This window comes from Manis pentadactyla, chromosome 11, assembly GCF_030020395.1.
Source record: "Manis pentadactyla isolate mManPen7 chromosome 11, mManPen7.hap1, whole genome shotgun sequence".
Classification (NCBI taxonomy): Eukaryota; Metazoa; Chordata; class Mammalia; order Pholidota; family Manidae; genus Manis; species Manis pentadactyla.
In genome coordinates this window covers 50184257-50197022 of record NC_080029.1, presented here as the reverse complement: position 1 = coordinate 50197022, position 12766 = coordinate 50184257, and the positions used below count along the sequence as shown (strand labels likewise).

The window sequence follows — 12766 nt, the reverse complement described above, 5'->3', positions numbered from 1 at the left end:
AAATTTTTAAGTCCTGTTTTACATTCAAGACCATGGTCAAACAGTTCTGTCCATAAAAGTATAATGGAAATACATCTGTGTAGTCTAATAGGGCAGCCACTGTGGCTGTTGAGCACTAAATGTAGTTAGTATAACTGAGCAAGTACATTTTTAATTTAAATAGCTATATGTGTTCCCTACTGGACAGTACATTTGTAGTCAGTTCTTTTTAATCCCTCGGCTTGGATCCTCTAGCCTACCCAGTCTGTCATACACACAGGTCTAGCTTGTCCTCTTCATTTACTTTTTCACAATCTGATCGAGACCTTTCCCAGCAACTCATCAATCATGATTATAAATTCACCCAACATATTTATTTGAAATTGAACAGGAAAAGTAATCAAAACCTTTCTCTAGCTATGTACCTCCAAAACCTAGTTGTAAATTTTAAGGTGGAACTCGTTTTTCTTTATATATAAATACAAAATTATAATCCTTGTGGAACTAAATTTAAATGAGAATTTGAGATAAATTCATTGAAATAATTTCCTGTAATTCTTTAATTTAGAAGTATATTAAGCATGAAATTTTTATTTCAAAAATGAAAGACCTGACCAAGTGTATTTCAGAATTTTTCAACGAAATTTTATTTTCGTTTCTCTACAGCTTCAACATTTCCTCTCAAAAATAGAAGAGCAGGAGACTCCCAAAGCTTAGAACTGGATCACTTGGCCCTTTCTCTTCTTATCGCCTCCCAATTCAAAATGCTTGCATCTCTTAATGGCGAGCATCCTCTTGGATCTGCAGTTGGGCTCAACACATTCAAGCCTCAGCACAATCTTCTTTGTGGTTTTTGCCTTTTTCCGGAAAATTGGCTTTGTCTGCCCACCATAGCCACTCCGCTTCCGATCATAGCGCCTCTTTCCTTGCGCATACAGGGAATCCTTGCCCTTCTTATACTGGGTGACTTTGTGAGGCTGATGCTTTCCGCACTTCTTACAGAAGGTCCTTCGGGTTTTAGGAACATTGACCATTTTTGCGGTAGAGCTGTCTACACAATGAAAACAGTGGAAAAACATTTAAATTCATGGGAGCAGACATTAAATATTCTGAAAATAATATAAATGCTTAAAAATAGCATTACATTAAATCAGTAATGCATAAACCCACCAATTACTCATTTCCCATAAGAGTAAATATACATACGAGTGCACACCTTTTGGAATGCTTAAATTATTGGAGAATTTATGCAATGAGACTAAATATCGGCAAAAACAGCTTAACAGGGACGCCCGGTACAGTCAGTTCCCTGCACAAAGTGGGTTTCTTTCGGGCTTAATTTACTATAGCGTCCAAAAAAACTAAAGCTATCTTATTTTCTTCCGCAGAAAGAGAGCCAAGGTTAGAGTTTGCTTTCGACTCTTCCTCGCGCCCTCCTCCCGTTTTAGCTCCTAGGGTACACCTGGTTTAGGGCCCGACAGATAAGCTATCGCAACCGCACGCCTCCGTTCCTTCTCCGAAACAGCATTGGTTTGATTTCATTTTTCTCCTCCAGGGCACCGTCACCCGTCCGCCAGCCCTTAAGGCTGACGTGTCCTTAGTAAGTGCCTCCGGGCACAGCTGCCGCCATGCTTGTGTTCCTTTCTTGAAGGGAGAAGCTACTTCTAGAACTGTATCAAGCCAAGGCAGCTGGTCTCGCCCCCCCTTTCCTACAAGCGCCTAGTCCATCCCCTGATTCTGAGCAATTAAATTAAGGATTGGGACGGCCACAGTCCCTTCCTTGGCTTACCCGAAAATTCAGCGACCACGCTCCTCACCTCGCAGTGCTCGCGCCTAGCAGGAAGAAGGAAAGAAGCGGAAGGAGGTACGAAGCGGAAGTAGAAACTAACTTGAGCGACAGGGCATGGACCAATAGGCAGCAGGCAGAGACGGCCGGGCGTCTCATGACGCGTCGGGGAAGGGCCAACCAACGGCTCAAGGGGCGGGCCGCAGGGGTGTGGGCCCGAGGGCGCCCGCGCTCGCCCAGCCAGTAGAGGGTTGTCAGAACGGTCGTAGCCGGAGTGGGGCAGGGTTGCGTCGGTCGGTCTTGGGCGTCTGGGGCCCGCATAAGGATGAGAGCGCAGAGGACGCAGGGCCGCTGGAGGCGCAGGTAACGAAGCTGGGGTGCGGCGGGGAAGCTTCCGGGACCCGTGCTGAATGGAGAGGACCGAGGCGACGCCGAGCCGCGGCTTCTAGCGGCGGGGCCGCTGCCCGGCAAGGATGTATGGATCCCGGGCGGCGCGGGGGAGCTGAGAGCCTGCGGGCCCCAAGACCCCCGGGGCCCGGGATGAGTTAGCGAGCGCAGCCGTGGGGGCCAGCTCCGACTGCTGCAGGCCAAGGCGACCGCTGCCGCCCGCCCCTTAAGTGCAGAAGCAGCTAGCTCCTTTTCGCGCCCGCCCGCCGGCGCTCCCGGCCCTGGAGACCATGAGGTTCCGCATCTACAAGCGGAAGGTGCTGATCCTGACGCTGGTGGTGGCCGCCTGCGGCTTCGTCCTCTGGAGCAGCAGTGGACGACAAAGGAAGAACGACGCCCTCTCCCCGCCGCTGTTGGACGCCGAACCCGCACGAGGTGCGGGCGGCCGGGGCGCAGATCATCCCGCGGTGTCCGTGGGCATCCGCCGAGTCTCCAACGAATCTGCGGCTCCTTTGGTCCCGGCGGCACCGCAGCCCGAGGCGGACAACCTGACGCTGCGGTACCGGTCCCTGGTGTACCAACTGAACTTTGACCAGACGTTAAGGAATATAGATAAGACCGGCTCCTGGGCCCCCAGAGAGCTGGTGCTGGTGGTCCAGGTGCATAACCGGCCGGAGTACCTCAGACTGCTGCTGGATTCACTTCGAAAAGCCCAAGGCATTGACAACGTCCTTGTTATCTTTAGCCATGACTTCTGGTCGACAGAGATCAATCAGCTTATTGCTGAGGTGGATTTCTGTCCGGTTCTCCAGGTGTTCTTTCCTTTCAGCATTCAGTTGTACCCCAACGAGTTTCCAGGCAGTGACCCTAGAGATTGCCCCAGAGACCTGGAGAAGAATGCAGCTTTGAAGATGGGATGCATTAATGCTGAGTATCCTGACTCCTTTGGCCATTACAGAGAGGCCAAGTTCTCCCAAACCAAACATCATTGGTGGTGGAAGCTGCATTTTGTTTGGGAAAGAGTCAAAATTCTTCGAGACTATGCTGGCCTCATACTTTTCCTAGAGGAGGATCACTACTTAGCACCAGACTTTTACCATGTCTTCAAAAAGATGTGGAAGTTGAAGCAGCTAGAGTGTCCTGAGTGTGATGTTCTCTCCCTGGGGACCTATACTGCCAGTCGAAGTTTCTATGGCATTGCTGACAAGGTAGATGTAAAAACTTGGAAATCCACAGAGCACAATATGGGTCTGGCCTTGACCCGTGATGCATATCAGAAGCTGATCGAGTGCACAGACACTTTCTGTACTTACGATGATTATAACTGGGACTGGACTCTTCAATATTTAACTGTATCTTGTCTTCCAAAATTCTGGAAAGTGTTGGTTCCTCAAGTTCCTAGGATTTTTCATGCTGGAGACTGTGGTATGCACCACAAGAAAACCTGTAGACCATCTACCCAGAGTGCCCAAATTGAGTCACTCTTAAATAATAACAAACAGTACTTGTTTCCAGAAACTCTAGTTATCAGTGAGAAGTTTATGGCAGCCATTTCCCCACCAAGGAAAAATGGAGGATGGGGAGATATTAGGGACCATGAACTCTGTAAAAGTTATAGAAGACTGCAGTGAAAAATCACAATTACAAAAGCAAAAGTGACAGTCTTCTATTTTTGATATTTGTCCACACAGGATATCCAGTTGAATAAAGTGGTTTAGGAACTGGTTTCTGCTCTAATACAAAAAAAAAAATTATTGGAAAAGTCCAAATATAGTAATCTTTTATGTCTAATTAAGATTTAAAAACAGTTTCATTTTGGGAGTTGGGTTTTAAAGCTCAACCTGTATTTGCTAAAGTTATTGGTAAGAAAAGGAAATTTTATTTAAATTGCATCTATTCTTTTTATCTGGAACTTTGTACACTTTTCCACTTTTAAGACTTATTTTAAGTACAGCAAAGATTTATTTAAAATTGTCATAGCAGTAAAAAGTATTACAATGCAATTGTTAGAGTATTAATGGGACAAGCCCAGTTTCACTCTTGACACAGTTACTTCACTGGTTTATAGTTCAAAAGTTCTGTTTGTTAAACACCCTACCAGAACAGTCATTTTCCAGTATTACAGATTCTTGTATTATTGTGTTAAGATTTGCCTGTGCTTTGGAACCTTCATAGAACACACTTTCTTTTGGAATGTATTCAATTGATAAGAAAGTTTAAACACTGTGTTCACCTCAATGTAGAAATACAGTGGGTTTTTTTCTTTTAGTGCTGCCAAAATAAAATACTCCTTTTTTGCATAAAAAGGTTCCTAATTATTTTGCAGAATAAGTTCTGTTTACTCTTTACACCAAAATTCATTAAAGCTTTCTAGTTTTAAAGTTAGCATTACATGTTTATCTTTACTATCTGTACATTGTATAACTGTGTTTGAAATAAAGAAACCTAGCTCTTGATAATGCATTCCCTTTGGAAGATACTGGCTTTTAAATTAGCCAAGCATAGATAATGAACAATAAAAAGCTGGTGTGTAAGTGAAATACAGCCTAAATTGTTTTCAAAAGCCAGAAATGATAGAAAGTTCAGTCATGCCAAAGTAAAATGTTTTAATGCCAGCTTTAACTGAAATAATGCTTTTTAAAAAGACACAGTAAACAATAGGAAACAGGCTTAAAATTTAGTCCATATGTAATGTAGAAGTTTCCTTTTAAGAGTATATAATTGCATTCAACCAAGAATTACTCAAGACTAATTTCTGTGTAGATATGACATTTCAATCTAAGAAAATCATTACTAAATGGATAGTCTCAAATTATTGCATTAAGATTCATAGTATGGTTGAAAAATGCATATTGTTATCTAAGGTGGAGCAAGTAATTATGCATTATGAGCTATTTTTATACTGCCCTCAAAGCCTAATCTTGTTCCAGGTTTTATAGGGGTGTATAAATGGAAATTAGGATGAATTTACCAGGCTTTGTGCTAGCTTTTGGTGCTCTGATCTGACCTCCCCAGGTTAAAGGACTGAAGAAATTAGGTAATTTCCAGGACTAAGGTAAAGCCAGAGGTTTGAATTAGTAGTTGCTTTTGGAACAGAAATAGATCAGCCCATGACCTTCGGGGTAAGTGATTAGATCAACAAATATTTTACTTTACATTTTCTTAACATGCTATCCTAAAAATTTTTGTGACAAAAACTTGTTAGGATTTTCTCCTGGCCTCAGAAGTACTATTCCACAAAATTAATAACTTAGCCACTGTTAGATACATTATCTGCTGCCCTCTTTTAGGTGTTACAAAAAAAAAAAATCAGTTAGCGAACACTGGCTTTTTAAATTTTCATGTACTAATATAATGAAGATAATTTTTCTATAGGAACAAATTCCCAGATTTTTTTTAATTGTCCTGTTCTAAAATTCATAAGTGTATTCTATGAAACCAAGAGATGTTTTAATACTGTAATGGTAACTTCCAAAAAATTTTAAAATATTTTAAAAAACTGAATTTTCAAAATCATGACTAAATACCTAACCTGTATTATAAATGTATTTTGTGTGACAGACATATGAGAAGAGTAAAATATAGAGTTGAAGCAAAAGTACTAAATTCCATTCAGTGCATTTGTATTGTCATTGTTTGGGTCATTAATATTGCTTAGTAAAGTTCTTTATAAGAATCTCTATTTCAAGTATAAATACATCCTATTTAGTGAGACTTATAAATGCATAGTTTTGAGATTCTACCTGAGTACACACTGATAGTTCTATTTAATTGCATTCTCAATTTTTTGACCAACACAAATTTAGTGAATGTTTAACACTTTATTAAAGTAATGGTAAACAAAAGTCAAAAACAATACAGAGGTAAATATATACAGGTTGTATTAAAATTAAATGTTTAACTCTCGATTAGCAAAAATGTACATCTGTGAGCAACAACAAAACTTACCTCTACAGTTAAGGAAACCCTGTATAACTCTACATGCAAAAAAAAAAAAGCTCCAGTTTCCCCCTTAGAATCAAAATTATAAATTTTAATGTTACACTTCATTGAATACCTTTAGTTTTAAGATAATAAACAGAAAGGTTCAAAAATTTACTTCTAACCTTTAAATTCTAAAGTCATATTGAATTAATCCAAGTCATATAGCAAAGAATTATGAAAACTGAATGCACAGTGAGTCACATGATCTTTAATAATCTGTACACTACCATCCTGCATATTGGTTTCTTTTATGTTGTCAAAACCAGATAAACTGTGAACTGTAGTTTTGTTTGCTAATGAAGATACATGATCTCCATCTAATTGTTTCTCTTCAGTTATTACTGGTTCTTTTAAATTATCCTTTTCCTCATCTGAGTAAACAGGACTTTTTTCTTTTATAAATTCAGGTTCCATTTTTGACTCAAGTTGCTGAGACTTTCCAAATAGCATTTGAGAAACATCAAGAGACTCTTGTTGCAAGCATGCAACTGAACCACAGCTGTCTATTTCTAGTACTTTAACTGTTCTAGATGAATCAGAGTCAGTTGTTGAGGTGGTAGGATATTCTATATTTTCTTTTCCAGTTATATGACTTCCTTCATTGACTTTTTCTTCCATTTCATGAAGGTGTTCAGAGTTACTGCATTCTTGCAACTACGTCAAGAGAAACAACAAATTAATTCAAATAGAAAAGCAAATTGTAGGACCTCTAGAAATAGATTTTATTTTTAAAAGTTGTGAGAAAAAAAAAACTTTTACAGAACTCCAGATAGGCTCCAGACTTCCTCCTCAAAGTCATCCCTCAAATGCTGCCAGGCATTTTTTAATACAGACAACACAGACCTGGCATTAATTCTGTGATTAAACTCTGTCAGTGACTCCTCATCTCCAGAATAAAATAATCCTGACCTACAAACCCTTTAACACAGTTATAACAAAAACCCTTTAGCAGTCATTCCTATAAGGGTATTTTTGAGTTTCTTGAATTTTCTTAAATTTCTGTGATTCTTCAGAGCCACTGTCCCAATTCATATATAAACCAACTGTGCTAGCTACTAAATTATTTCTGTGTCCAATACTGAAGACTATAAAAACAACCAAACTTAAGGTTTAACTAGAAAGAATGAACCAACTATAGGACATAGTTCCCATGGTTTGAGTCAAAAAGACTTGTTTACCACTGGACTAGTACTCAAACTTCTCAAATTTTAATTTCTCTCTATTTCTCATTGGACAGTTATTTGGGAATTAAATGAGATGACATGTAAAAATGAATAACAGTATTTAACACAGTAAAATACATACAAAAAAATCTTTACTTCTCTTAACATCACTCTTCCTGTCCAGTCATTATGTATATTTAAAGTTGTAAAGAAATCAATAATTAAGTTCTGTTAGGTTTTAACCTTGTCCTAAAATCACTAAAGGGCCACCAAAATCCTTACCTTTGCATGAATCCGAATCTCACTATCAGCGACCTGAAGAACTTCAATTAATGGTGGGGTTAGGGCCACTGTCTGTTCGAATGGAAGGCTTAGGCCCTCTTCAAGAACCTCATTAACATTTTCTTCAGTGACAAATAATCTTTCCTAAAACAAAAAGATAAAAAATACTCTGCTTATAGGTCATATTTGACAGTTGTACCTAAAAACAGCTCATAAAAGTTCTCCATAGTTCAGGATTACACTTTTTAAAATGTTTATTTTAATGTTACTCCTGTCTAGGCAAAAGAAAAGGGTACTGTACAAATAAGAGTTGCAAGAGTACAATATATATGGGAAAAGACACGAAAAGAAAAAAGTCTTCCTTTTCTAGGTCTGTTAAATCTGAGGTGTGTTTTTTTCTCCTAGATAATCTAACGTACAAATGACATTTTCCTTTTCTCTTAGTATCTTATAAAAGAATACCATCACCTCTAGTGCTATAAATGCAGTCCCAGCTAAACAATGTAATTCAGTTTTAGAACACTTCCTAATGAGTCAGTCAATGCATATACATGACAGAATCTATTCAAATTTTGTGTGATCAGTTTGCCTTTTAGGTCTTGGCTAGGTAAGTGTCAAGCATAGTATTTTATTTAAGAGAAGTATATTCTATTTTTAAGTGTTGAGATAGTCCAATGTGACACTGGCATATAGCTATTTATAAGAATGAATTTGCAACAACATGGATGGAGCTAGAGGGTATTAAGCTCAGTGAAATAAGCCAGGCAGAGAAAGACAAGTATCAAATGATTTCATTCATCTGTGGAGTATAAGAACAAAGCAAAAACTGAAGGAACAAAACAGCAGCAGACTCACAGAACCCAAGAATGGACTAACAGTTACCAAAGGGAAAGGGACTGGGGAGGATGGGTGGGAAGGGAAGGATAATGGGAAGAAGGGGCACTACGATAAGTACACATAATAGGCGGGGTGGGGGGCACTGGGATGGCAGTATAGCACAGAGAGAACAAGTAGTGATTCTTTAGCATCTTACTATGCTGATGGACAGTGACTGTAATGGGGTATGTGGTGGGGACTTAATAATGGGGGGAATCTAGTAACCACAATGTTGTTCATGTAAGTGTATATTAATGATATCAAAAAAATAATAATAAATTAAAAAACAAAAACAAACAAACAAAAAGATGAGATGGATTTCAAGATGCTGACATGGAAAGATTTCCAAACTACTATTAGGAAATGCATAAATCACTTTCACCAGAATCCCAAACACAAAGCAATTTGTTCCTATCCATGTTAAATGAATATAGGTATGTAGTTAAGGCACTTAAGGAATGACCATACTTAAAATTAACAAAATCACTTCATTGTTGCCCCAACACACTCTAATAAAAATAAATTTTATAATTTCAGTAAAGAGCTCATTATTTGGTCCAAATAGGGGGGCAAAATCAGAGTAAGTTTCAGGTTCCATTCTATTAAACAGTACTTAAAGTTGTGAACACCTACTATACAAAAGTGAAGATTGGGAACAGAAAAATTTTATATTTGTAGTAATTTGAAGATCCAGAGTAGCATGGTATAGAAACACTCCCATCAAAAGCATTACTGAGGTTCAAGTCTGTGGAAAAGACTGACACATTATTTAAAAAAAAAATACACCAAATAGTTTAGTCGTTAGCTAAGCCAAGGAAAAATAACATTTATAATGGAAATGGTTATGATAAAAATAGAGGATTTGCATAAATTTACCTTCTCATTCTAATAACTTATTTTATAGTAAAAGATACTGAGTGATCCTAAAACTCTAGGAAAATTCCCAGTGAATACTTAAGGCTTTTATATATTTTGTATTTGTGTATGTGGAAAGTAATAATTATGACTTTGACAATAACAAAACAGCCTCTACATTTTCATATAATGCATATAAGAGTCACTATATATTATATGCCTACCCACCCACCACTTTTGTGATTTTTAAAAATTTAATACTTAGATCCTGGTCCAGTAAAATGTAAAGAAAAAAAACCAAACATTACAGTTCCATCAGCCTTAGCAAATGTGATGGTTAATTAAATAATTGTAAATCTATTTCAGGCTTCAAAGATACAACACACAGTTGCAGTAGTCCCATTTTGGTTTAGTCTATATTTGCTAATGTTAGCATACTAGAAAATCAGATTAAAATATTATTTAGTAGTCTCTCAACTGTTTATTCATAAAGCTTTCTTCCTGCATTGTGAGTTAACTTCACATTTAGTAAGAGTTACAGGGGAAACTATGGCCCTTTCCTAAATTTCCCCCTTCTGATAACATAAACAGTCATTTCACATTTACTGTTTTCACAAATTATCTTACCTACTCCTGGCTATTTACTGTGCGATTTTTGGACGGTTTCAAATTAACAGCTTTTCACAGAAGATATCCCTCATAAAACATAAATGTAACTTACTAGCAAATTTCTAGAAAAACAGGGAAGAAGTGAAAATCTCTTGGCAGGTTGTGCCTGGAATATTAACTGAAAAACTACATTAACATTGATACAAACCTCAGTCAAAACTACCAATTAATTGTTCATTTAGGAGTTTAAAAGTTCTTTACAAATTCTAATTTCAAGTAGTTTATTTTCAGTATTTGCCAGTGGTACTGGCGTATTAAATCTGGGCCTAAATTCAAGAAACTCAATAACCTAAAAAATATAGTAGCAACTATAACAGGATATTCTAAATTGGTCATCAAAATTATATCCTAAGGAAACTAGGTAATGATGCAGAGTACTGGCCCAGAGGAGGTTTAGCTAATGTTTAATTTCACAGAGGTTTATATTACACTTTGTTAAATGTCAGCCATTGTGCCAAATATTAGTGGGGACTTAAAAGATTAAAGCGGATGCCAAAAAGGTAATTTCAATGTAAGAAAACATCAGTGACCAAACTAAGCAACACTATATCGCCAAAAGGCAAGGGATTTATATTCACAGCTGGGTGTGAGTTTGTTTTCCTACATAAGAACCGTGTGGCCCTGGCGGAGTTACTTTTGCTTCCTGACAGTAAATTATTACTCGCACACAATTTAAAAGGAAGGATCCCTGGGAATCCATTCATATCTTTCAGAGTCAATGGACTCCAAGGGAAACAACTACCTTAAAGGCAACTTTTAAGATCTGAAACTCATCTAGCACTAATATGCACAGATATTTCATTACGTACATCTGTATTGTCATTACAACAGAAGTTAACAACGGGAAACGCTTTGTCTAGGATAAGCAAAGAGAGTGATTATAATAGCAAATTTATAAAATGGGATGGAATATTTCAAATATTAAGACTCTATAAAGAACTGTTACCTCCAAAGAATCGTTGTTTAAACCATAATACCATTCTCTCCAATGTCCATGGCACTCTGGAGATTTGGCCAGTTCTATCACTGCATTGTTTGAAGAAATGTTAACCACAGGTTCTTTGGTACTCAATTTATTCTCTGAGGCAAATTGCAAAAAGAAGGAATAACAAACTAAGTCTTGGGTAGAGAAGCACAATTTGTACCCGAGGGGGCTCACATCCCCTTGAAGGCTTTGTGGCTGGATCTGAGGCACTTGAATTAGCAGAGTCAGGGATTCTTCATCCTGATTACATTGCATCGGAGGACACAAAGGTTCCCAGCCATCGGTTCTGGGACCACCCATGGCTTGATCACCTGGCTCCCTGCCCCTGCCTTCCCAGGCCACGCGGGTCTCCACAGGGAGACCGCCGAGCGCACTCCCTCTCCCTGCAGCCGACCTCACGTCAGGGTCCTCGGATGAAGCACACGGAGAGCCTACGGCACAGGCCCCAGGTGAGCTCCCCGCTCTGGGAGACAGCGCCTCCATTGGGCGGGTGGTCAACACCGCTTGCTCGCCACCGTCCCGCTCCTCTGGCTGGTAGACAAGCTCCTCCCCAGCGACGCCCAGGGTGGGAATCCCGGCGTCCGCAGACAGGGATCTGCGGCGACCCGAGCTACCCTCGCCGGCAAGACCCCTAGCCAGGCCCGCGTCCTGCTCGCTAGCGGAAGCGCAGGCCGAGCCGCCAGTTCCGGACGGGTCGGCGGGCTCTTCCGGCGCCGCGGCAGGCTCCCGGCGGCCGGCGGGAAGCGCTACGGGAAGCGTGACCACCAGCTGCCGCCGGGCCTTGTTGAACTGCGCCTTGCCGCGGCTGTCGTCCACCGGGTATGGAAGCGAGAGCTGCAGCCGGTAGTCGGGTTTCCTCGAGTCGAGGTTCAGCAGCTTTCCCGTCACCTCCAGCGCCGCCTGCTCGGCCGAGCGCAACAACGGCAGCTCGATGGTGACCACCAGCTCCCGCGGCACGGGGCTGGGGACCGAGTCCCGGGAGCAGCGGTAATCCTGGAGGTCCACGTGGTGGCGCTGCACCACACTGTACCGAGGCTCGGTGGGGGCGGGCTGGAGGACCGCCTCCGGAAGGGAGGGAGCCGGGGGCCCGGGCGCCGCCTCGCTGCCGGCAGCCGCCGGGCTCCGGTAGGGGTAGGGGAAGTCGGGGAGAGGGCTCTCCGTCTCCCCTTCGGACTGGGCCGGGGGGCCCCCGGGCAGAGGCGTGCGCAGCACGGCGGCCTCCGGGGTCCCCTTGTACTTAGTCCTCAGGGTTTTAGCATTCCTGAGGTCCAACTTCACGCCGAACTGCTTTTCGACGGCCTCTAGGGCCGTGGCGTCCAGCATCTGGCGGAAGCGCTCGTGGCGCCTGGCCCACGCGAGCGCCTCTGGGTGGAAGACCACATCGTAGACTGTGTAGCGGGTGCCGCGGCCGCCAGCGTACTCGCGGCCGGGCGCCAGGCTGTAGGGCAGAGCCCACTGGCTGCCGGACGCCGCGCCCCCGGGGCCGGGCCGGCTGCTGGGCGCGCCCACCAGCGCGTTGCTGCACACGTTCACGAAGCAGCGCCGCGTCCCGTCCAGGCTGGTGCGCAGCACGTGGCCCGGCTCCGGGTGCACGAACCGCACCTCCACTCCGCGCTCACGCTCCAGCGCGGTGATCTCCGCCTCGTATCGCCGCCGGTTCTCTGGGTCGGTGAGTTCCTCGGCGTACTCGGAGAACATACGCCGGAACTCCGGGTCCTGGAAGGCGGACGTGAGCCGCTGGACCTCCTCCCCACTCAGGTCCAACTCCTCCAGCTGCGAAGAAGCGGCTGCCTTGGCCAT

The 12766-nt window shown here is 42.0% G+C and overlaps 3 protein-coding genes across 3 annotated transcripts; 1 reads left to right on the top strand and 2 right to left on the bottom strand.

Moving 5' to 3' along the window:
* Positions 1–602: 602 nt before the first annotated feature.
* Positions 603–1862, bottom strand: RPL36AL (ribosomal protein L36a like). The gene is made up of 2 exons (XM_036917024.2): positions 1769–1862; positions 603–1030 (listed from the first exon to the last, which is right to left on the bottom strand). Exon 2 carries the CDS (start codon positions 1011–1013, stop codon positions 693–695), a length of 321 nt encoding a protein of 106 aa, XP_036772919.1. The 5' UTR covers positions 1014–1030; positions 1769–1862; the 3' UTR covers positions 603–692.
* A 555-nt stretch (positions 1863–2417) lies between these two features.
* On the top strand, positions 2418–4692 carry MGAT2 (alpha-1,6-mannosyl-glycoprotein 2-beta-N-acetylglucosaminyltransferase). Its single transcript, XM_036917012.2, has one exon. It carries the CDS (start codon positions 2443–2445, stop codon positions 3781–3783), a length of 1341 nt encoding a protein of 446 aa, XP_036772907.2. The 5' UTR covers positions 2418–2442; the 3' UTR covers positions 3784–4692.
* A 1261-nt stretch (positions 4693–5953) lies between these two features.
* DNAAF2 (dynein axonemal assembly factor 2) lies at positions 5954–12766 on the bottom strand. The gene is made up of 3 exons (XM_036917037.2): positions 10928–12766; positions 7582–7725; positions 5954–6790 (listed from the first exon to the last, which is right to left on the bottom strand). Exons 1-3 carry the CDS (start codon positions 12764–12766, stop codon positions 6284–6286), a joined length of 2490 nt encoding a protein of 829 aa, XP_036772932.2. The 3' UTR covers positions 5954–6283.